Source organism: Python bivittatus, unplaced genomic scaffold, assembly GCF_059951505.1.
Source record: "Python bivittatus isolate LINGU-HERP-01145 unplaced genomic scaffold, Pbiv_v1 ctg000570_np1212, whole genome shotgun sequence".
Classification (NCBI taxonomy): Eukaryota; Metazoa; Chordata; class Lepidosauria; order Squamata; family Pythonidae; genus Python; species Python bivittatus.
Genome location: NW_028277097.1, coordinates 17,361,905 through 17,387,840, shown reverse-complemented (window position 1 = coordinate 17,387,840; position 25,936 = coordinate 17,361,905). Strand labels below are relative to the sequence as shown.

The following is a 25,936-nucleotide window of genomic DNA, read 5'->3' as shown; positions in this document are numbered from 1 at the left end:
ACCTCAGCTGCACACAAACATGCTCAGGGAACCTGTTTTCAGCTGTGTCTTCATTACATTGTCTTCATCTCCTCTCTAAGCCAAATCTGAGGCAGCTATCTATATATCTATCATGTCTGTCTGTCTGTCTGTCTGTCTATCATCTATCTCATCTGTCATTATCTATCTATCTATCTATCTATCTATCTATCTATCTATCTATCTATCTATCTATCTATCTATCTAATCAATTTATAAATCATCCTTAGTTGTTCCAGAATTAGTGTTCTCCCCTTTAAGCAAGCAAAAGCCAGTGTCTAATGGGATAAGCTTCACCCATCATTTCTTGGGTGCCACAGTTGTTGGCACCCAGATGTTCTTGAGCAGAGTGGGATCCACCCAGCACCTATCAGCCACTTTAGGATGGTGCAGACATGTCCCTTCCTTCCAGGCCCTGGGCTCTGTTCTTCATGGCCATTCTGTTTTGGTCTGTGGAAAAGCTTAGCTGTTTCCAGTGGTTCTCTGGATGTGAGGGTGATCTGGCTGTGACATCTGCCACTCCACTGATCGCCAGGGTTGATTCAGCTGATCTAGCTGGGGGTGTCCCCTTCCTTCCTCACTGCTCCATGTACATCTCTTCCGAAGCTGCGTGCTCGGTGGAAGAGGACTACCGTCCCAGATAGAAGAACGTACCGATCTTTGGCCAAGGGTATACGATAGCTGCGCTGCCCTGCTAGAACCTCCAAGCAAGCTCCAGTGGTTCTCACAAGTCTCTGAGTCAATCCGTGCCTTTGACTTTTGGATCAGCCCAAACAACAGCTAGCAGTGCTGGTGGGCAGGAGGGTGGAAGGAGGATGTGCAACAATGAGCCAGCGGTCATTCTCTGCCACTTCAAGTCATGCTCCCCCCACTCCCCAGCTTTCTGAGGACTGCTATTGAACATGGCAAAGTAGGACATTTTCTGCTTTGCTATACAGCTGTGGGGTGCCTGTCAGTTGGTGGGGAGGCTGGTAGGAAGGCCTGGATGGTTGGGCTATCCTTTCTACAGCTCACCACGGTAGCCATGCTTTGCCAAGGAGCTCCCAATCCCTCTCAGCTGTCTTGGCACATGGTTTTGACAGAAAAGCTAACCCATGGGCCCAACCATCTGTCAAAGCTTGCCGTTTCCCCTAATTCCAGCCCATCAACTTGGGTTGGAGAGGGATTGGTGGGGGCTTTCCTGCTGGGTGATGATGTTTGATGGAAAGGGAGAAAACAAAACAAAACTGGGTGTATCCACCCATCTCTCCTTAACTTGGCCCATACACAGCAAAGAAGGACATCACTGTCTGGTGACATAGCTCTTCTGTTGGGGTTGGGACTGCCAATGGATGCAGCACGTTTTCTGCCACCCAAAGGATGGATGGGGAGCCTTTAACTCAGCCACAGGGAAGAGCTCCTAGACTGAGGAGGGAAGCAAAGAGCGGAGAAAAAGAGGACCACAGATCCATGCTTGCGATGCCAAAGAATTCCACTGTGAATTCTGCTGGAGGAGAATTTGCAGGATCCAGTCCCACTGGGTTTTGCAGTGAGTGTGGGGGAATACATCTGCCCTGGCATGTGTCTTACCCAAATTTTTAAAAATCTGCAAAAATAATGCCTGAAAAAAGTGTGGCAATTATATGGAAATGCCCAGTAATACAGCCTAGAAGAAGATGGCAACCGTATGAGACCCTGCCAGTGTAAATGGTTATTTTATCATGATTTTTTTAAAAAAAAACTGTATAGAAGAAACACTCCAAAGGAATGTAGCCCTGTTAACCCAGGCAATGAAGCAGAATAGACTTCACCTCCCAGATTCATACGTGCCTACTTGAGCCTACAGCAGGCAGGACCGTGGGCGTTCTGCCTACCCTTCAGAGTGCCACAAACCCACATCCCCTTGGCTGATCATCTGTGTCATTCATGCATCTTTTCATTATGACACACTTACTTGTTGCCAAGTTCCATCTCCGTAATGACAATTTCCTGAACATGCCAATACACTTCTGGTTTTGCGCTCAATTTCTTCCCATCTTTTGGACAGTGACCAACACAGATGGCTGCGATATCATCAACGTTCTTTGAAGAAAACTGGAATACATCTGTTGCTCCTCTGCAGATTGCCCCCCACACAAAGCTTTAATTAATAATGAGCAGGCCAACGATCACTAATGAGAAGATCTAAGTGAATGTATGTTGTTGTAATACTAATGTAACTTACAATATTTTTAAAGCTTACAAACTGTTTAGCACAAATTTATATAGCTATAGATCTATAAATCATCTGTAGAATGTTCCAGTAAGGACTTACCCACATATAATATTAATTTATTTCATACCAGATGAGACTCTATTTCCAATTTGTCTGAAAGGTTTCCTGACTTATTTCTTTTTAAAAGGCATAAATATAATTGTGCTCACAAGCAAACCAAAATTTCTCATTGCACAGGTCACTGAGATAACATAGGGGCTCTGAGCACTTATGAAAAACACTTTAATCAATTAACATATATTATGTTGCAATGTAAACATCCAGTCTTTTAAAGAAAAAGAAAAAAGAATTTGTTTTGAGATTATGGAATTAAGATACATCCTTTTAGGAAAGACATTCCATACTGTCCCAAGCAAGGAATGAATCTTATAATGCTATATATTTATAAGTACTTATTTTTAAAATGAGCCATAGAGTCAGCTGTATGTGGATTCATTCTTTTAATCAATCTGAAGTTTGCTGATTATAATCTTTCGATTATATAATGAATGAACAGTTCAGGTCATTATAACAATGGTATTATAATAACCTACCTTAAAAATCTTCTTTTTCTGGAGGAGTTCTCCAGAAGGAACTCTTTGGAGCGCCCTCGCTTCCCTTCAAAAATAATTGATATATTTTCCTTGGTCTCTGCATCCTCCTTATTGCTGGTGATTGTGAGAATCTCATAAGCTTGAGAGTTAAGAGAAAGCACAAAGTTAAGGAGAGGTTTCCTAGTCTAGCTTTTCCCCTTCCTTGGTTCATAGTTCAAGAGCATCTGCTTTGCACGCAGAGAGTCCCAACTTTGATCCTTGGCAACTCCAGGAAAAGTGAGAAAACCCTAGAGAACTCTTCTATCAATCTGTGCTTTTCAAAGTAGCCTGGGGGATCAGTAGTTACTCTCAGATTGTGACAGCTTCCTACCTGTCTTCCCATGTAATTCCTCATTTATTTACCACAAGTGTTGCATTTGTCAGTTGGAGGTGAATCATGGGTTTGAAACCATGGATTCAAAGAAATTCTGATAGAGGATGAATCTAGGGGATGTGATCTGATTCACACATTGCATCTAATGTTGGTTTGTTTAACCATAGTTTGAATAACACTATTGGTTGGGCTTGCACACAATGCATATGATTTATAAGGCACAATGGGTTCACCCAGTAAACCTCACTGTGGCTTAATATATACTTATTTAATATCACAGTTTTTAGAAACTTTCAAAGAACATCTGGGCTCTTTCACTGGCTTTAACATCCCCACCCTCCACTTAATCCATAATGGTGATGATTACAAATTTATACCCAGCATATAAATGTATGGATAATTACAAATGCAGATGCCAATCCCAAATGGTTTTGCATAATTTACCAAGCAAAAAGCAAGAAGTGATACAGCAATACAGGCAAAGTAAACTCTAATGCCCTCAGTAAAATAGTATGTTTTCAATCCTCCCCAAAACTGTAATAGGAAATGGTGTAAAGTCCAATGATCAATTATCCCCCCACATAAACAGCTCAGTTGTTGGGGTGTTGGTATATTTGGTTGGGCTAGATTCTGCAAAAGGGGTCCTGACTTCAAGGCAGGGCAACCATGCAGGAGAAGAAGACATCTTGCAAGTTATGAGTCTCTCAGCACAGATGGCTTTATACACCAAAGCAAGTCCCTTCAACTGAGTCTGAAAAACAGAGGACTAACAGCTCACCAGTTTCAGTAGGTGTTGCTATATCACACATACCTGCTTCTCCTATTCTGAGATAGCTGCAACTTCCAGACTACCTTCAAAGTCTACCCCCCAAATGGAATTTATTAATTTATTTTTGAGATTTATATTCTCCATTTCCTTCAGGAACTCATGAGTGTACATAGCAGTCCCTCTTCCAGCTGCATTACAAAAGTCCAACTTTGAGGTCAGCGGCATCTGCAGGATCTTGCTACTCACATTAGAGCAGTGTTTCTTAACCATGTCAACTTTAAGATGTGTGGACTTCAACTCCCAGAATTCTGGGAGTTGAAGTCCACACATCTTAAAGTTGACAAGGTTGAAAAACACTGCATTAGGGGGATGAAAGTAGCATTGCGGCATGAGCTCTGGGCCTTGGAGTCAAGTGTGTGATGTAACACATGTACAAAAGGGGTGGAGTTTGCATGACAACACTGTGACCCAGCTTTTCTCAGTCTGAGTCCCATGGCCCCCAGTCACAGACATCATTGCTTGAAGTCATCATGCATATGTCACTGCCAGGTCTTTCTGTCTTTTCCAGAAGCCAGTAAAAGCCACATGGAGGTTTTCCAGAGATCCTCCTCTGAGGTTACAGGAAATTAGAAATATCACTGGGTATTATCAGACTACTGGTGGTCAGTTGCTCCAAAACCACATCTGATTATTTCTAGTGACTTCACATCAATATTCAATAGGACAGGAGTCAGACCAGACAATTCTTGCAGGGTTCCATAGGAAACCTTCTCAAGGCTAGCAAAACCACCTTTTGTGAGAACCCAGAGGGATTAACCATGATAAAGATAAACTGCAGTATACTGACCATCATACAATATTTGAATGCATAAGATTAAAGGATAGGCTTCTGGTTAGCATGGTAGACTTTTAAGAAATCAAGCCACACACAATAGCTTTACATAAAATTAAAATGTTTTAGGAGTAAACTTGGAAATGTGATGAGTTAGAAAAAATTGGTCCTTCTACTCCAGGTGGAGGCAATAAGGATGTTTGAAGTGCAATCCCTACAATCCTTTGCAATTGCCCACACTGGCTAGGACTGATGAAAGTTAAAATCCTCAACTTCAGCCGGTTGTGTATCCTTCATTTAGCTGAACTATAGCGATCATGGTGGAGTAGGACATGCTTGGACGAGCATCTGAATGCCTGATCTACATCAATATATGAAATTTAAAACTTAAATACATAGAGTTGAATTAATCTATTGATCAGGTTTCACGAGATTTGTTCAGTTGACTTCTTTAAATCCTTAAAAGGAAGACTAAGACAATAATATTTTTTTCTGTAGGCTTTCATAAGATTAGATTACCCAACTGTGCACAGAAAGAGATCTTTTTCAGTTTTTGACATGGATGTCCAAAAGACAATGCCCCTGACATTTCTGACGTGGGAATTCAGTGTCATGGTCTCATTTATCCCATTTCTACCCAGAATGTCTGCTCATGGAAGTGACTTGAATATGGTTCCAGAACTTTAACTTTTGAGAAGGTGGCTGCCAAAAACGCTAGAAGGCCATTTTTCGGTGACACCTCATCCCCTCCCTTCCACAGCCAGTCTCTGTTGTCCAACTTACAGGTACGTTCTTTCAGTTCCAGAATGTCATTATTGGCACAAGCCAGTTCTCGTATAAGCTGCCCATCCTCTTCGTCCTTTGCAAGCCAGCGGTCGCACTGAAAACGGAAGACCTTGTCCATAACAGAGTCCTCAATGTCGATGTATTCCAGATGCCAGCCTGGTCCAATTCCTGTCAGAACAGAAGAATCTTATTGCTTAGGAAGATGAAGCAACTTGACTACTACTGCCTACAGATAACTAGGACAGGACATGTCCCATGTCCCTTGTCCCTTTAATCAGAAGGCAAACTGGTGAGTTTTTTTTCTTATCATTTCTAACTTTTTTTTTATTTGGAGGAAATAGCACCCAAATGACTAATATGGAAACTCCAACTGTCAGGGCTAGAGAAGGCAAACTATGGTTTATGTGTGAGAAGGAGGGGGTGAGAAGTCTTTTCAAAATTTTCAAATTTTATTTTCAAAATAAACTCCTGTGCCTATACTTTAGAAAGAGTTGTCCAAAATCAAGTCCTGTATTCCGGGCACAACAATACATTTCAAGTATCTTTACTTTGTATTCATTGATTTTTAATCGATTAATTTATTTTAATTATTTATGGGGTATTTTTAATTGTTGATGGGGTTTTTGATTTTAACTGTGAGATGCCCAGAGTCACCCATTGGGGGAGATGGGTGGCATACAAATTTAATAATAAATAAATAAGAATAAAAACTTACTTATAAGAGAATCTCATAGACATGACATAACTAGATTTGTTGCTTTTATTTCAGAAAAAAGAGAAACTATATATATGAAGATCTGCTTGTGTAATGTAGAACATAAAATGAGAGAGAGAGAGAGATTTAAATTCTAGGGTTTTTCCTCCCATCCCTTCAAGTCAATGGAAATTTGGCCATTCTTTTCCTGGTCTTGAAATTGGGAGACATCAGCTTTACACATCTGTCTCACCTGAGAACTGCTAATTCCTATCCTGCAAGCTTCAGCTCTTGCACTTTCCAACCTTGTACTCTCCAGAAACTGTAGGCAACAACTCACATCACTCCAGGCAGTATGGTCAAGGACCATATTTTTAAAGATTTCTAAATCTTAAAACAGAGAAGGATGTGATGATGAGGAAATTCTATAAGACCCAAGAAGGCTGCTGCTGATCACAGTAGACCATAATCACTAATGCTGACTGCAGTACTTCCTGTGGTACATGGTTATTTCTCCTCCTTCTCCTGCTCCTCCTGCTCCTCCTGCTCCTCCTCCTCCTCCTCCTCCTCCTCATCTTCATCATTTTACTTTAATATTTTTTTAAAAACTGTCATGCTGCAAAGCAATATGTCAGCCATTAGCTTCATCTTAATTTGAAATAATTTCAGAGTACCCCAAAGTATTCTAAAAATCTAAGCCTAATGAATGATTATAGCTCAAGGCTTTGTTTGGAAAGCATGCCCACTTGGTCTTGAAAAAGAGAAAGTGAGAGTGGTAGAGTGCACTTGAGGGGTAATAGAGGTGGTGAGGAACAAATTCATCAGTTTCCCTTCTGAATAAGGATGTTTTGACTGATCACAACTACCATTTTGTGTGCAGGAGAACTTCCCATGGAAATCATTTTGTGAGAGAACTCATAACAACCTAAACCCTGCGAAGAATGGTTAAAGGAAGTGGATTTGGTTAGCCTAAAGAAGAGAAGTTGGGGGAGACATGTTTGCAGTCTTCAAATACTTGAAGGGATGTCAAAGGGTGTGCATTTATTCACCAGCGCCAAAGGTTAAGGCAAGAACCAATGGGTGGAAGCTTTACAAAGAGAGATCCAACTCAAAATAAGGAGAACTTTCTTGACCATGAGAGCTTTTAAGCAGTGGAACAGCCAGCCTCCTGGAGTTGGGGGTGGAGGGACTCCACCACTCAAGGTTTTCAAGTTTCCCACTTATCTGGGATGGTAAGAGGATTTGTGCTCTTGGTGGAGAGTTGGACTACAAGGCATTCAAGGTCCCGTCCAACTCTATCATTCTATGATTCTGTGTTCTCAGAATTCTAAATGTGCTTGTCAGGCCACAAAGATTGCCTATACCTGGAAGAAACAAAAGCGGGCTAGAGAGATAATATTTGACTTAATGGGAGCCAAAGCATACCAGCCCACTTGTGTTCACACAATACACTGAACTAGCTAGCAGCAACATGGTGGTCTTAACCCTGTTGCAGTTTTGTTTGCTTTTGGGTGGGTTAGTGTGCTGTGCAAACCCAGCCTGTTTGTTTAATTTAAGGCTAAATTAATTGTGAGAACCCATAATTCAGGAACCAGGTTAAAGATGTTGCATGAATATATCTAATGTGTGATAGTCATTGTACTCAGCTTATAATGAGCTATGGGTGCAGCAGAAGCAGGAATCACATTTAATACATTGACATAAGTTGGCTTGGCAATAACATTAGTGAGGTCGGCATGGCAATTAAGTGCTAGATAGCTAGCTTAATTATTGTATTTGGGGAGTGCTCAAGAACAGTTCCCCATCAAGCGGAGGGCCACATGGCTCAGTTCTGGATCCTGAACTTTTCAATCTTTTGATTAATTATGTGAATGAGGAAGTGGAAGTCATGCTCATCAAATCTGTAGACGACGCAAAATTGGGAGGAACAGCAAATGCTCTAGCATACTTAAATACATCAATAGAGAACGGAAATTTAACAGTCTTAAATTTACCAGAGACAAATGCAAAGTTCTTCATTTCAGAAAAGGAAATCAAATGAATAGGTATTGCGTAAAAGAATTTCTGGCTGGGCCAAAGTACTTGTGAAAAAGATATTGAAAATATAATTGTTTACAGATTAAAAAAGAGCCATATGGTGTGGCTACAAAAAAAAAGCAAATGCAAATGCAATTTTAGGCTTCAATGGAAGCAAAACTTCCAAAGCGCAGGAAAGATTACTTCCTTGTTTTATTTTTTTTCTACTTACTTTGAATATTGTGTCCCATTCTGAGCACCAGATCAACTAGATCAGGTTCCAAAATGTAATAGTGACAGTCAAGGCCCTAAAAACGAAGCCCTATGAAAAGATTTTGAAAGAATTGGTAATGCGTGTGCAAGATCTCATCTCTGTCACTCCAGAATGCAGGTTACAGAATACATGGATTACAAGAAAGAGATTTCAACTGGAATTAGAAAAAAAAACTTGGTTACAATATGAGGAGCTAGACTGTGGAACCTATTTCTGAGAGAAGTGTTGGCCTCCTTTTCATTGGATGTGTTCAAGCAGAGGGTAGACAGCTGTCACTCAGGGCTGCTTCAGTTTGGATCCCTCACTGAATAGAGCAGTGTTTCTCAGCCTTAGGAACTTTAAGATGAGTAGACTTAGGAACTTTAAGATGAGTGGACTTCAACTCCCAGAATTCCCCAGCCAGCCATGCTGGCTGGGGAATTCTGGGAGTTGAAGTCCACTCATCTTAAAGTTCCTAAGGCTGAGAAACACTGGAATAGAGGGTTGGACTTGATGGCGATGGCTTCTTCCTACTCAAGAATTTTATAAACCTAATTTGCCATGAGGCAGGGATGGGAGCAATATTAAGATCTTTCCTTTGCCTGCTGTTTGGTTAGCCAATCCTTACTAATGTTTCGCCTGTCATATGGATGTTTTTTTGCCTGCTTTGTTGATTACTACTTATTGTAATTTATCCCTTAATGGCCACAAGAAAAAATGAGAGCAGAAAAACTCAGGATACTGCCCCCACCCTCACACACACACACTTTCCTTCTCCTAGTTAATGAAGTCTGGAGATCAGAAGGCAGCCTCTTGTTTAGAGATTACTCAACTGGCATGACTAGAAGACCCTAGGCCAAGGCAGTCAACCTTTTCTCAGAGAGGTCTCTCCTGAAGGTCCACTTTAGGGAATGGGAGGGCAACAGAGCAAAGAGAAGGGCTGGACTCTACAGCAGGATTGCTGGGCGATGAGCCAAGCCTTCCAGCCTCAGATCTGTACTGGACAGAGGGCAGCTGGTACAGAACAGGAATCAGAGGGACCTGGTTTCTCAGCATGGAAAAAGGACGCGAAATTGGTTCTGAAGGCAAACGGTGGTGTGTTTCACTGCATGGCTGTGTGTTTCATGTTCGGATTTGCAGGGAGCAGGACCACCTGCTTGGTAATACCACCCAAATGTTTCAGAAGGTCCCAAAATCATTGTGCTTTCACTTCCTACCTCTTTGGAAATCTCCTGGCTAGATCTTTCCAACCCCGCTGTGGTCGTATCCCCACTAACTTGCACTTAACCATCACCTTTCTCCCTGCCTTCATAACATCGCCCTTATCTCGACCTCAGCCCATGAGTGAGTCAGGGTTAAGGTGGCATTTCCTGTGGTATTTTTTCCCTTATTCTGATTCTTCCAAGGATTAGGGTGCAGTAAAGGGCATGCTGTGGGTTGGCTGTTTTCAATATGACATACTTTCCTCCCATCTCAAGGCATAAGCCCTAAACAGAATTACTTGAAAGTGAAATCTATCCAAAGACAGGGCATCAGAAGGCTTCCTTATGCTGAGCTAGATTATTGGTTTGTCTGTATCAGTGTTTTGCATGCTGGCTGGGGAATTCTGGGAGTTGAAGTCCACATATCTTAAAGTTGCCAAATTTGAAAAACACTGGTCTATATCAATCTTGTTTCTTTAACTAGCAAAGGGTCTCCTGGAGTTTGGACTGGACATTTCCTTTCTTGGAGAGATCCAGGTTTGAAATCCAGATGTTCTGAATGGAAACCCATGAGCCAGTGTTTCTCAAGACATGTGGACTTCAACTCCCAGAATTCCCCAGCCAGCATGCAAAACAAAATTGAAATCCACATGTCTTAAAGTTGCCAAAGTTGAGAAACACTGCTTGGAGCAATGATCTGAATAAGATAAACTACACTGAAGATGTGGGGTTCAGAGGGGTGTGTGAGCATGAAATAAACAACTATTTCACTTTCAGGTTTCTGGTGTTTGTTTGTTTTTGGTGAGTATCCATAAGTCAGTCTTGACTCCCAGAAACTACAAGGAGAAGTCCCTGCAGTTTTCTTGGCATGATTTTTGGAAATGGCTTACCCTTGTCTTCTTCCTGGGGCTGAGAGAAAGGGACTGGCCCAGAGTCACTCAGCTGGCTTCTGTGCTTAAAGCAAATCTAGAACTTAGGCTGAGTCCAGTTCAACATCTTACCTGTAGACCAAACTCTGCTTGCTACTGTTTAAATGTAAACGTACCTATTTTGGGGGGGAAAGAAGGCAGCTTTTTAGCTAAGCCTTTAAAAAAGATCACTTTTTGGGGGGCGGGAGATTGAGCACAATATTAGGCTTCTGTTCATTGCCAAGACAAAGAAGTGGGGAAGGCCATAGCAAAAAATGAAATGGATTTTTTAAAAAGTGAAATAAAATTGAATTAATCAAAGAAAGCTCAAGTGATTACTTCTCTTTATTTAATAGGTTCCCTCTTCAGTTTTAAAGAGGTTTTGAGGGCTATTCTCAAGGCTTTCAGAGGCTGTCCCTTAAAATGAACCACGGCTGTTGACTTTACCTTTGTTGTCATGCCAGATGCGCACTTTGCAGAGATCGCCAAGACTGAAGATGTCAGAAAAATAGAAGACATCCAACTGGTTCCTTTCAAACTTGTTGGACTTGTTTGATTCCTTCAAAGCCAAAGTCCCAGTGTCCCCATTCTCCCCCCAAATAATCATGAATACATCAGCATCTGTTCCAGCACCTGCAGGGAAGCAGTGAGAGAAATGGATATCAGAAGACATTCATGCTGAATGAGAGAGCTGCAAGTCTATAGACAGAAATAAATAGGATGGAGACTCTCATTTATTCTAGTTCTTGTAGTAAAATAATCCAGTTTTCTAGGAAAAAGCCAGCAAAGAGTCTTGAGGAACTGTAACAGTTGTCCATCCAAAGGATGGCCACAGGGCTGGATTTTAAAAAATGCCTGCGTTAATTTATATGCATTGATTTGATTTTAGAAACGGTTGCTATAATTTATACAGGAACAAAATATATCTTCCCACTGGAGGAAAGAGTGTGACCAGGTGACCTTTGTGTCTGCTCAGTCCACTCTGCAGATGTCAATTACTGGAAGAGACCTTCAGAGCAGAGGCTGCTCCTTCTTCTTATATCTTTGAGATGGACTTGGATTGTCCTCTGCAAAATAAAACACATGGCCACCCTATCACCAGTGCAGTATTTAAATGAAGAAGAAAAGGCAAGATGCATCTTTATATCTGAAGCTTCCCATCATTCTAATTCTAATCAAGTCATAGAGTTGAAAAGAGCCATTAAGATCATCAAGTCCAAGCCCTTGCTGAGTGCAGAAATCCAAATTAAAGCATCCTTGGCAGATGTCTGTCCAGGCTTCTCTTGACTACATCCCATTTCTGACAAATTTCTCTTACCATTCAGTTTTTTTCCCCCTAAAATTCAACTGGAATTTGCCTTCCTAAAACTTAAATCCTTTATTAAGCGCTCCTCTGGGATGAGGGAGATCTTAACCTTCTCTGTGACTTTCAGACATTTGAACAATGCTTTCAAGTTCCCCTTCCGTCTTCTTTTCTCAAGGCCAAAATTCTTAACTCTTCAATCTCTCTTCATAGGATTTGTGTTCTAGTCTTCTGAACTTCCTCACTTCCCCTTTCTGAAATCATTCCAGTTTCTCTGAAACCTTCTTAAAATGCGCTGCCTATAACTGGACCATGACACTCAAAGGGGGCTCTGAGCAATGCAGAACAAAGTGGGATTATTATTCCCCATGATTTGCAAATGTGCAATTCTGTTGATGTACCCTAACATCTCACTTGCTTCTTTTATAGCCACATCACATTACTGATTCATATTCTGGCTGTAACCATTCAACTATTCCAAGAGTTGTTGTTGTTTTTTTGTATGTCCCAGTGCCAATACAGGTCTTGCTTAAATATTATTCTTTTATTTACAGCCCATCCCTAACCTATCAAAAGTATGTTTTGTATGTTATTTCTGTCTTTTAAGGCATGAACTATCCCACCCAATTTTGTGCAGACTTGTTAAGCACCTTCTTCACCCAGTTCTCCAAATCATTCATAACAATGTTGAACAGTACATGGTCTGGAACTGAATCTTCTGGCATCCACTGTAGAGTCCAGTGGTGGGCAATAAATTTAAATAAACACAATAAATTTAAATAAAAAACTTTTTACTTGGCTCGGCATACGGGTAGCCATTTTCTAGCATAATTGATGGAAGGGCTTGAGGTTTGTACTGGCAGGAGTACAGCCTGGGCCTCAAAACATCTGTTTCATCTGACCTCTTAGAAATTAGCAGATTATACCCAGTTATAACCAAGCATTGCCTGGTCTTTCTCCTCCAAACAAACAAAAACCCTTGAAGTTTAAATACTGTAGGTTAAGAAATAAATTTTGCCTCCATGTGCATGCACACGGTGTGTGTGAAGAAGAAAGAGAGAACTGCAATGAACAATGGATATGTTGTATAATGAAGAAGTCCAGAGAAATGGGTGCAGAAATGAAAAGTTGAAATAGCAAGTGAAGGGCAAGAACTTAACTGGCATTTATTCCTCAAGACAATTTGAAAAAAGAAGTAAAGGGCCAGGGGTTCATTGATTTGGTCTGGAGGTGCTTCAATGACCCTGAGAACTGTGGGATGTGTGTGTGTGTGTGTGTGTGTGTGTGTGTGTATGAACAAAACTAAATTTGCCTTCTTTTCTTGGAGTTTGCAGTCAGGCAACAGCCTTGAAAGGCATGGATATAGCAGTATCTTAGCAAAATTTTGCTCGCAGGATGAAACCTGCCTGGGTTTCATGCCACAGGATTTGCTTTTGAAACAATCAGAGTGTGTGAGTCGGACCTGCCTGCTCTGCCTTCTTAACTAAACTTTCCTCCAGGTAACCGAACACAACAAATACTAAATAAGGTGGACTAGATATAGTTCACTAGGAGGCCCGGGGGGAATCCTAGAAGAAACTTAGTCTGGCAGGCAATGGCAGTGCAAATGGAAGTGTGTGGAGACATGTGAACATTGATTCTGGACTCCATAAAGTTGGAGGACCTAGCAGCTGCCTTGTACAATAAGAAGGGAACAGCCAGGGACTACACCATCCCTCACCACTCTTGTTACAGGATGAGTCCCTATTCCCACTTCATCAAGGATCAGCAAGGAATATAGTAGTCTTCTGATTCTCCCTGAGCTGCTTATTGCCCTCCCTTCGAATAATGAAATATTAAGAATGAGTGTCTGTTGATTCCTTTTCTCTCCCCCTCTTCCTTTACTTTCATGTCACATCTTTTTTTCAGTTGTGAGTCTGGGAACTGCCTGGCTTTATTTATTATTTAGGGCCCTCAAGCTAAAAGGCAGGAGGTAAATGCTTTAAACCAAATGAGGGGCAAAGTTTTTATAGATGAGGGTGGTGGTGGTGATGACAAAGACTTTAGCAGGCAAGAGATGCTGAGGGCAAACTGGTGGTGGAATGGTATCCTAGAGAGGAAGCAGCAGAATTTTTGTCCTGATTTTCCCTTGGGATATGTTTTGTTTGACCTGTTGGACATCTAGCAAAACGTTTTACTTCCTGTCCCACTGCCAATTTATAGAAAATGGTGCACCTTTTATTCAGTGGACCTGGCCAGGGCCACAATTCTGCAAGGCTCCAGAAATCACCCACAAATGAATTCAAGGTCACATAGCCACTGGTCCCCGTTACCTACTTTATAGAAATTACCAAACCATTTTTCCAGGTCAGATTGTTTGTTCATCCAGCCCAGCTCTGCCGTGGCATTCAGGGGTTACAGCCAGAGGCCTTCTCCAGCATCACTTATTTAACCTCAGCTGCTCAGGACATTTTCTATGAGCTTTTAGCTCTCAAAGGTTCTGTACTGAGTACTGCGTCCTACTTGGCTTTGCATCCAGGATAAACATCTCTCTTCTTCGCTCTTGGTTGATGTTCAGTGACAGCCACTGTTTCACACACATATGTAGTTAGTTAGAATGCAAGAGTTGCATTTGGGAATCTCACTTTCCTCCAGAGCAGATCCCAGGTCTCAGAAAACCGTGGTATTCAGAAGTCCAGAGGGCTGGGGAACACATTTAACAGCAATAGCATCTGTCTTGGTTTACCAAGAAACAAGGCAATTACTTTGAAAGTTCTTCTTTATCTGGGTGATATGGACTGAATATTCAGTCAATGAGTAAGTTTTGAAAGTTTAGAATAAATAATAATGTGGCCAGAAGTTATTGGGGAACTCTGCTGGATGCAATCCTCATCTTTTTTACTTAAATAGGGAGCGGGATTTGGGTCAGCCTTCCCAGTCTGGAGACTCCTGGTACACTGAGATGTCAGCTCTTATAAATCCAGGCCCACAAGGACAAATTAAAGAGGGTTAGGTTGCAAAAGGACAGGGGTGGTTCTGGAACACCCACTCTATGGCCCTATCCCAGATCCCCGAGAAGCAAACTGACAGATTAGCCTGGCATGATTGAAACAAGTGAAATCTATGTGTGAAGCTTTCAATAAGCTCAATGGACCTAGCTCATATTTTTCTTAAACTCACACAAAGTTTTTTTGGAAAACTCGAGCAATGTCACTGGACCAATGACATGACCCCCTTGACCTTTAGCATTTCCCTCCTTAATTGCAACCAGAAAAAAAAACTTGACCAGCCTGAAAAATACCCCCAATTCCTGCATGAAATTTGACTGTACCTCACTTTTTTTAAAATAGCTATAACTCTTTTTAAATCATGTCCCTCTTTCTATGTTGGAAGGTGCATAAGAGTCTCCGTCAGATGTCTTCTTAGGCTGTATAATTTCAAAAACTTTGTTCTTTGTTTTTGATCCCACTAGCTGTCTTATCTCATAGTAAGGCAGAATGCCCACCATTAAGACCCATCACTGTTCATTTCCTAGAAAACAACAGATATGTTTGCCAGTTTGATACCTATGGGCTCAGCTTTTTCCTCAATTTCCCTCCTGAAGCTCAATTTTACCCCCAAAATGTCTTGTCTAAAGAAATACCAAATTTACCATGTACAGGTAATCCTCAACTTATGACCACAATTGGGACCAGAATGTCCTTTGCTCAGTGATGCAGTCATTAAGTGAGTCACACCCAATGTTATGACCTTTCTTGCCACAATCGTTAAATGAATCACCACAGTTGTTAAGTGAATCTGGCTTCACCCACTGACTTTACTTGTCGGAAGCCCCCTGGGAAGGTCACAAATGGTGATCATGTGATCCCAGGATGCTGCAACCGTTGTAAATACATGCCAGTTGCCAAGTGCCTGAATTTTGATAGCATGACCCCGGGGATGCTGCGATGGTTGTAAGTGTGAGGACTGGTCATAAGCCACTTTTTTTAGCGCCATTGTAACTTCAAACAGTCGTTAAACTAATGGTCATAAGTTGAGGACTACCTGTACAATATTTAGAGCCTGATCTTCTTGGGTCTCAAGTGTTAGGATTTCAAAGTGCCCACTTATAAGGAAGCCTAGACTCAAGTTCCCAGTTCTCAGATCACTGCTGGATGGAATAACTTTATTATCATTTAGTGGGATCATTGAATTTTCCACTGAACATTGGGTTAACCTGCTAAGAACAGAACTGCATTGCAGCTGAGAGTTGCACAGCACAGCTGTGGCAAAATAAAATGATAGAAATCAGAAGTGTCCCCACTTCTGTTTCAAGGTTTAAAGCCCCACCTGAATGGGCAGGGCTGCTCTTAACTTTTTCAGAGACATAGAGATGGCTGGGCGATAATACAAAGTGAGTAAGGCTGCATCCTGTGTGTGGACATTCTGCTTTTTTGTTTTGGAGTGCCTGTGCATGTGTTTAATTGAGTTAACCTAATTTTGGGCAAAGGCAGAATTCTGAGTGTGTTTCTCATCTGAAAATGCAAAGATAGATGGCATTCTTGGCTGATCTTGAAAAAAATAAGCTAGTTTGGACCAGGTTAGTACATGGATGGGGGGCTACCAGGAAATTCTTGGGCTATGGGCTAGATTGGGAGGTTGAATAAACATTCCAGAAGAAAGCAATGGTGAACCACTTTGGTACTGTTGCCAAAAAACCTGCATGGGTGTGTCCATAAAGTTACTGAGGTTTTGAGGTCACCTTAAAGGAGACTTTATCTTTTATATCTTAAGGGGGTGGGAAGCCAAAATTCACCTGGGGTCTCCAGGGGAGGGGGCACTACATAAATAGGATGTAGTTCTGGGCCTGCAAGATGCCAGGACTGCTAAAGTTAAGGCAAACTTCACCACACATCTTCTCCACTGCAAAAATCAGGGACATGCCTCTAAAAATTGCACAAATTGTGCCAACACTTAGAGGCTACTGCCTTATAAATTCCACCCTATATGCATGGCCACTGCATAAGAGTCATAGTATATTCCAAAAGAGGGCAGAACATGTTTTGAGGACAGGAATCTGTTTTAGCAAAGTTAAGGAAATCTGGTTCCAATCTATAACTGAGACAATGTGTTGCATCCTTTGTGGTAGGAAGGGAAGGGAAGGGAAGGGAAGGGAAGGGAAGGGAAGGGAAGGGAAGGGAAGGGAAGGGAAGGGAAGGGAAGGGAAGGGAAGGGAAGGGAAGGGAAGGGAAGGGAAGGGAAGGGAAGGGAAGGAAAAGAAGAGGGCAAATGTAATGGGCAAATAATTGCTTGGAACAAAGCGTTAAGCCACTGTCTAGTTGCTCATTATGGACTATTGCTGTAATCATTGTCTGTTGACTAATGGCAAAGGCAACTCTATATTTCAGCAGTGTGGATTGGAAAAGTAAGTCTCCATAAGAGAAGGCTTTCAAAGCAACCCTGCATGGTGCAGAAACTGAGGGCCATGGTATCCATGAGTGAATCTAGACTGGACAGTTTTTTTCCCAGGTCAAGATGCCTCCAGTCTATTAGCTGCAGCACAGGTGAAACTGGAAAAGCTGCTGTCCAAAAACAGCAGACCCAAATTAACTTATCTTCCTATTGATTTGATTCTTTCCCTGCTGCCCAGCAACATCCCTGAAGCAGCTTTCACAGATGTAAAGGGTGATAGCAACCATATCCTCTACCATCACAGGTCCATCCAACCAGTTTAAATGTCGTCGTCATTATCATCTGGGACAGCAACATCAGAGAAATGCAAAAACAACTGTGGAATCTCATAAATTAAGTATTCATCTAGCCCACGTTCCTGTTTCCAGAAATAGCTGATTGTCTGTTTCTGAGAAGCTCACAAATAGGGCAGGAAGGCAACAGCTAGAAAAACAGTGGGTCCATCAGCTGAAGGACCAGCTGCCATTTTGCTGCTCCACTCTCTTGGCAGTAATATTTTAGGTGCCAGGCCTTCCGTCTGAAAGGTACAGAGGTAAGCAAGGGACAACTGGCCTAACCTAAGGAAGCATTAGGAATGAATGGAGTTGTAGGCTGTGTTTGTAGAACATGGTTAATTAGGGGACCAAACGAACCAACGTTATGGATTCCTTCAAGAACCTAAAATAAAAGTAAATGTAGAAGGTTGTCAATGCAGTTGCTGAATGTAACTACAACCTATAAAGGAGTAGGGATTTAATGCTTGAGGAGAGAATCTCTGCCTTTTCAACATCTTTCAGTTTTTACATCATTTGATAAGCACCGACAATATTTGAGATTAATATCTACCAGTATGTCATCCGGAGCTGGAGCAAAATATATCCTCCAACCCATCCACAGGAGATGAGCGAAAGACCACTAAAGAGTTTCAATCTCTCTCAGGTACTGAGACCTCCCCACCCCTGAAGCTTGACATAGCTTTATATCAGGTTTTGTCTAAAGCAACATTAGGAGGTTTGGTAGAAAACCTAAAAAAGCCCCAAAGCATTTTGATGAATGAGCAAAAATTTCTCAAGGGCTATTTGCATTTCCCAAAGATCATACTGGCTTTGCTTCCAAAGCTAATATAATCGGCAGTGGTAATACAGATGGACTAGATTCCTCAAATCTCAGGCATCTTCAATATGAACTCACCTCCAATATCGCTGGTCTTCACCTGAATAATATATGTTGTGTATTCCATCATCAGCTCATTGTCGATCATTGCTGCAATCTCACACTCTAGTGTTAGATTGTCCCCCCATTGCTTGGAGAGCCAGTCGCTGTAGGTAAACGTGGTGACCTCTTGAGTGGTCAAATTCTTCATTATGACCTAGGAAAAAAACAAACCAACAGGATGAATTCCAGCTGCAGAATAAACAATTAGGAAATGTTATGTGTACATTTTGAACTCCTGGAGGATTGTAAATATAACAGATGCATATACTGGTCCCCAAACCCCTATGTGTGTTGAAGCAGGATTTTTTTTTTTCAGTATTCGTATACCATCAAAACACCAACATTCTCTGAATGGTTACCGGCAAAGCACATGGAACCATAAAAAAGGAGTAAACTTCAAACATATCTAAGACAGGATAAAATCAGAAACTCCTGTAAAATGGATAACAGGACTGCAAACAGTGAGTCCAAACAATTCAAAAAGGAATGCAAGACTTTAAGAAAATAAAAAAGTTCTTTAGCTTTTAGGTGGGGTGCCATCACAGCTGGCCAGTTCACAAAGACTTTCCCTGTGATCTGGAGCTGTACAGAAGATCGAGGGGAATAGTTCTAGGAAAACTGTCCAGTTAAGGAAACTGGTTGGTTTCCTTGGTTGCTGGGGAGATCTCAGTCCTTCAGAAATCCTGTGGCAGTCACCCACACGCTAGCCCCCTGGGTCATGAATAAGGAAATGAGATTTATCAATATGGAAAGATGCTACTGGTACTGGAGTAGGCAGTTCTTTTCATTGTCAACTGAGATATACATCTAAATGCAACCCAGGGATTGAGGCATCCCACTTGTTATAATTACTCTCCCTGACATCTCTCTCTCTCTCTCCCCCATCCCTATCTCTATCTCTATCTCTATCTCTATCTCTATCTCTATCTCTATCTCTATCTCTATCTCTATCTCTATCTCTATCTCTATCTCTATCTCTATCTCTATCTCTCTATCCATTATCTATCTATCTATCCATCCATCCATACACACACATTTAACTATTGTCATGGACCTGAAACAGGAAAGCTCAGATCGTTGTTCCACGCATCTGCCTAGCAACAAAACAGTAAATTATCAGGCTGATGGCTTAATTTGCTTTCTTATCTTTACTTAGCACTGGTAGTGCACCATCTGTGTAGTCTGCAGTGCTACCCCCACAACGACATCCGTATGTTCTTTCCTAAATGTGCCACCACTAGAAATTGATGTGAGTCCAGATCAATTTTCACACTATGCTTTTGAAACCTACTGAGGTACAATTTTGAGTGTGGTTATCTCTTGATTTGGGAGGAAATGCTGTACGACAGAATCCCAGGAGTATAGATGCTGGAGAAGCAGCAGCAGAAGAAATCAGCAATTCAGTTTTAACCTTGGGGTGGTTTCATCTTTTAAAAAAATAGTCTTTCTTAAAGAATGGATAAACCCTTTAAAACTAGATGCAGTATTCAATAAATGTCCCATCAGGTGACTCATCTAGTCTTTTAGCCAAAAACCAAAACTTCACCTAACTCGTCCCTCCTGTTGATAAGACACTGCCGTCATCTGCCCTCTAGTTCCCACCTGCTTAAGATAATAACTTTCTCACCTCTCACTTCTATTCCTTCTCGACCATGCTAACTTCATATGAAATGGTGTGCTGGTGCACAGAATGCTCCACAGTTTTATGACTGGAAGAAATCTCTGCAGTAGTTCTAGCAATATGAATTCTCCTTACTCTTCTGGTATTTCTATCACTCTCAGGGAGATCTTCTGCAAGTGCTTCAGTTTAGAATACCAGATGGGCAGGACAAGTCTATATTCTGATGGGGATACACTGCATCACCTTCTACCCTATCAGACTGACACCAGTGGGTTTAAAATGGAGGAGATAGAACAGCTGATTATTTTTCCACTCTACCTTCTGCAGCTGTCTTCAGATTTCTTCTTTTCCATCCTTCTATTGATTCCAATGAGTGAGATATAATCTAAGTGTGCTCCAGCACTGAAGTTTCTAGATTGGTGGCGGTGGGGGTACATTTAGGGAATGTTTTCAATTCTGCAAATATATGCCACTCATTTTCAAGTAACATGTTTCTTTTTTGTCCTTTCTAAAGTCTTAGAAAAGGAAGGACTGCAAGAGATTCTGTGCTCACGGCGAGGAAGCTAATAAGGGCCGAGACCCCGCTGAGAGCAGATCTTTTTCTCAAATGTTATGGGAAAGACCACCAGAATATTCCAGGGCTGTAGGCTACATGGGGAACTCAGAAAAAGACACCTCAGAAGAATACAAACAAATAGTTCCAAGAAAAATATATGGATGTGTCCACTGAGTTTGCACTTTGACAGCACTCAGGGCATTCTTCATTGGACTAGAGGATTGTAGCCTAAGAAACTAAGATATCAAAACAAAACAGCTAAATACTAATCTGCATACATAACACAGCTGGAAAAAAGAAACATCATTTATGTATTCATTTATTGGACAGCTCTGTGTCTTAATTGTATTTATTATTTAAAAAATAACAGCCAAGAGAATTTCAATACTGGGCACATCAAAATAGAAGAGAAAACAGGTGTGTGTGTGTGTGTATGTGTGTGCCTGTCCATCTGGATGCACTTCTAAAAGAAAAAAAGTTGGCTAACAAAAGTGAAAATCTGAACTGAGATGAGATGAGATGAGATGGTCCTTTCAAGAATTGCAGGCATTCAAAACTGCTTTGGCCATCTATCACCACCAAATATGGAACATTCTTTTAAAAAGTCCATAGTAACTACTTTTTTCCTGAAGGAGCCCCCCTCACAAAAGTGAATTTGTGATGGATACCAGGTGCCCTGGCATAATGCCAGAGTGCTTTTCTCATAAAGTCTAATAGCAGAGTGTCCATTGGGGAAAATTATACGTTACACTTGGCTTTCTTTACAGACCTCCTTGGTCTTCATTGCTGCCAAGATAAGGGAGAGACTAGAGGAAGCATTATCAAAATGTATCCCCTTGCCAAGAAGAGAATAGAAATTCCTCATGTTTCTTCCAAAATCTTGGACTATAATAAATAGAATATATTTAGATGGCCTCCAAAGGAGGAGCCCACTTGAAGTGAGGGACACAGTAATTTTGATGATGTGATGAAAGGACAAGTACAGCTTCAGCACAACAGATGGTCCCAGGACAGAACAAATCCATCTCCTGTCTGGCTAGACCAGAAAAAGATCATTCTATCATCTGTCTGTCTGTCTAGTCTTTTATTCAGGAACTCAAGGCAGCATAGTATATACCAGCTCCTCCTCCCATTTTCCCCACCACAACCCTGTGAGATAGGTTGGGCTGAGAGAGTGAGGAACTGGCCCCAAAGTCACCAAAGGAGCTTCTGTGGCTGAGAGTGCGCCCGAAACCAAGTCTCCCCAATGCAAGTCCAGCACCTTCCATACTACACATACATATATCTAGGCATACACATGCACACAGAGTCTTTGCCAGATGAATAAATTAAGGACAATTTTTTCTTATATGTATATTCCAGAATTAACCTTTTCAGAAGAGAAGGATTTGGAGCATTGATGCCTGAAAGGCAAGTTTTCGTGTCCTTGTTTATTGATTTATTTAATTCAATTTAGGCATCACCTGACTCCAACTTAGATCAGTTTTGTACTAGGTCAACTATGTTCATTTACGGATTAATTTACGTCCCGCCTTTTGTACTGGAGCTCAAAGTGCTCATAATGCTCCCTGCTCCTATTTGTCCCCACAGTAGCAGCCCTGTGAGGTAGATTGTTTAATGACCAAAACTTTCCCAGGGTGGTTGCCATGACTTCAGAGAACCTGGAGAATGGAGCTAAGTTTTGGCCCAGGAGATACATTTTCTATTTTCCAATGCATGGTATCGATGGGAATTCTAGTTTCTTGGGCCACACCCTTCCTGCAACCCATCACTGCACAGGGTTGTCCTGGCAACATTTTTCTGCAGCATCCTTCATCTCACCCCCAGCCCATTAGTGAGGCCACCCAAAGTCATCCTTAGCCATACTGTGTGTTAAGGTAGCATTTTCCCTCTAATTCTGTCACTATCCAAGGGCTGCCTCAAGGCATGTAAAATCTGTTAGGCATTGTCATCTATTACCTTGGAGAGAAATCAGATGGTCCGCATTGACCGGGAACAGAGGCAACTGAGGCAGGACACTGGGGACTGCAAATTTCATGCAAGGGTAGTTTTCTGCCAATTCAAGGATGAGTGTAGGGAGCATTTTCATGAATGGGAAAAGGCCCTTAAATTGGAGAAACAGCTACCAGACCAGTAAGTTTCTCTTGAAACTTGTTCTGTTGGCATGTGGGGACAATTTGTTGCTTTCTGTATGGCCTGCCTCTAAGTTTGCTCCATCAAGGATCAAATTGCAGTCGCCAACAGTAGAGGTGGATCAAAGGTAAATTCATTAGAATTGCCAGAGCGGCAGATGGGGACTGAAATATCAAGACTGCTAAGAAAGTCACTCCTCCCATGATTCTGTTAAAGCATCTCTCCCTCGGTGTGCACTTGTATATGTGTGTGTGTGCATGTGTATGTGTGTGTGTGAGAGAGAAAGAGTGAATTAGTGTGCTGGAGAAGATACAGCTGTGCATGAAAGGCTGTGGGAAGGGTCTATAATTGCCTAAAGGGATCCCTGAACCAAAGTCCTCCAGATTATCCTTTCGCTCAGAAGCACCTTGGCAGAATCCCTACACACTGAAGACATCACTGGGCTTGCCTGGCTACAGGGACTATTTATCTTGTGGGCTCAGGCCATGCTTCTTGTGCATCGTTTGCTGATTGATTTTGAAGTCCTTTTAATTTTAGCCCTTATGGTCCCAGAGAGAATGAAATGTGGGTGTTACCTGGCGAAGTGCAGGTAACCAATCTTTTAACAGCCAATAGGGGTAGAGTTTCAAGGCTTTGCACAATTTGCTACACCAGCAGTAGGTCATTGACTCACGTGGCCCTCGGAGTCCTTCCCAACCCTTGTCACCCCCCCCCCTCCCCTTTCCTGTTCAGTCATCTAATAGGAGTGATTTCCTCCAATTTCCAGAGACCACAGATTCCACAGCCAGGTACATGGCACCTTCATCCAGCTTCTCTAGCACAGTATTTCCCAATGTGGGTAACTTTCAGAGGTGTGGACTTCAATTCCCAAAATCCTCAGCAACACCCATGTGACTGGAAAATTCTGGGAGCTGAAGCCCACATATCTGGAAGTTGCCCAGAGTGGGGAGTAATATTTTAATAAATACTCTCCCCATAAACTGCTCTGCAAAGGATGAGAGAGAGAGACCACTGGCTCCCTACTGATTTAGCACAGAATATGGGGAACTATCATAAAGTATTGGGTGCCAGTGATAGTACTTCCCTCCCCTAAATCCTACCCCTACCATCTCCTGGCCCATCAGGAATTCAGTTTTTCACCCCTACTGTATCTCTTCTCTAAAAATGGAGTGACTCTAAAAATTGGAAACTCTATAAATAATGGAGGCATTAAAGAATGGGTATGCTACCTGTTCCAGAAACCAATCAGGCCGGCAGCCAGTCCCATCTGTCCTTATGCGCATCTTCTTGAGTGGTGCAATATCTGGAATTTCCATGATAAAAGTATCCTTTTGGCCAATTTCAAATCTGGAAGGGATGAGACATTTGCTCATTTTTTATGTGGCTGACTTGACATCTGATAGGACATCAACTGGATGCTTTTTAAGATGCTTGGGATTTAACTGCCAAAATTCCTCAGCCAGCCTGGCCACATTGGAGAAGGTTGGAGTAGAACTTAAGAGTAATCGCTGGCATGTTGTTCCCCCAAAATATTAAAAAATGTCCACGTCTTTGTCATTTGTCTACATCAATTTATTTCTACAGCTGTGTGTTAGAAGATGTAGCATGTAGCCAAATTTGACAGATCTCCTGAAATCTAAGCAGGGTTGGGCTTGGGTAGCACTTGGATGGGAGATCATCAGGAAATCCCAAATCTGTAGGCTAGAATGGGAAGTCCATCTCCACCTCCAACTCCAACTCCAACTCCAACTCCATCTCCATCTCTGAAGGCAATGGCAAATCACTTCTCTATCATTGCCAAAAAGGCTACCTGGACATGTCCCTGAAGTCACCAGGAATTGAGTCAAAGGAACCTTTAGTTTTGCTACATTTAACTGGAAATAGTAGCCTGTGGGTGAACGTCTAGCTAGTGCTGCTTCTTTACAATTTCACTGGGTGAATTGGGTTAGTTGTGAGTGAGACTGATAACCGAAGAGCTTCCTAGTACAACTCCATGGTAACACATTCCGGCCCTCTCCAAGGCACTATTTGGCCAAGACCAACCTTTTTTCTTTCCCAGTCCAATCAGACTTGGCCTGAGGCTGGGTCAAGAGTCAATCTTAGAAGACATCTTTTCAACTTCAATCAGGACAATTGAATGACCTAGAAACTGCCAAGGCTAGGTACAGAGGACAGGAGTGTCTGGCATTACACTTTAAAACCATTTATATATATAAATGTATTGTATTTTAATTGTGCTACTGTAAAAAGGGAATACAGGTAGTCCTCACTTAACAACCACAACTGGGACTGGCAACTCCATCGTTAAGTGACAAGGTCATTAAGTGAGACTTCACGTGACCACAACCTGCAATTTCACTGTTGGTTTCTCCATTGACTTTGCTTGTCAGAAGCTGGCTATGAAGGTCATAAATGTCAATCATGTGACCACAGGGGTCCTGCAACGCTCGTAAGTTCAAGGATTGGTCATAGAAGTACTTTTTCAGCACCATCGTAATTTTGAACAGTCGCCAAACGGGGCAATGTAACTGAGGACTACCTGTACGCACTGCTGAGTCCTGCTGGACTGGAGTGACAGATAATCTCTGATAGATGAGAGAGAGAGAGAGGGAGAGAGAGAGAGATGATAGACGAGAGAGGAATAGGCTGGGAAGGGGCACAGAATGCCTATCTCTGATATAGGCAGTGAATTAGTGGAGGATCATGGAAAGCCTGGGAGTCGGGGGTATCACTGCAGGATAAAATGGGAACTGTCCTCAAATATTAGCCTTCTCCCCTCCTTTAATCTGCAGCATTCACCCATTTGTGTTAAGTCTAACCACTTAACTACTACACCACACCAGCTCTCTGAAGGACATTATTGTTTTAAAGAGTTGCAGGCAGCAGCTACACTCACACTTCCAGGTGCCTCAAAGCACCTTTTTAAAGTCAAATCTGAAGCTTTCCACATCCCTGATATAGCTATAGTTATCAGTAGAGACACCCCCATCTCATACAATTGCTGAATCACAGTGTTGGCTATACATAGGGTTGACTACTACACTGTTGACTATCACAGTGT

General features: G+C 41.9%; 1 protein-coding gene across 1 annotated transcript in view; it reads right to left on the bottom strand.

Moving 5' to 3' along the window:
• Positions 1 to 25,936, bottom strand: part of LOXHD1 (lipoxygenase homology PLAT domains 1) — a 149,729-nt gene that overhangs the window by 1,741 nt on the left and 122,052 nt on the right. The window contains exons 36-41 of the mRNA XM_088152998.1: positions 24,105 to 24,222; positions 18,542 to 18,719; positions 11,086 to 11,271; positions 5,563 to 5,733; positions 2,806 to 2,944; positions 1,952 to 2,113 (exon numbers count right to left, since the gene is read on the bottom strand). Coding sequence (XP_088009124.1) covers positions 1,952 to 2,113; positions 2,806 to 2,944; positions 5,563 to 5,733; positions 11,086 to 11,271; positions 18,542 to 18,719; positions 24,105 to 24,222 — 954 coding nt within the window. The remainder of the gene's footprint in view (positions 1 to 1,951; positions 2,114 to 2,805; positions 2,945 to 5,562; positions 5,734 to 11,085; positions 11,272 to 18,541; positions 18,720 to 24,104; positions 24,223 to 25,936) is intronic.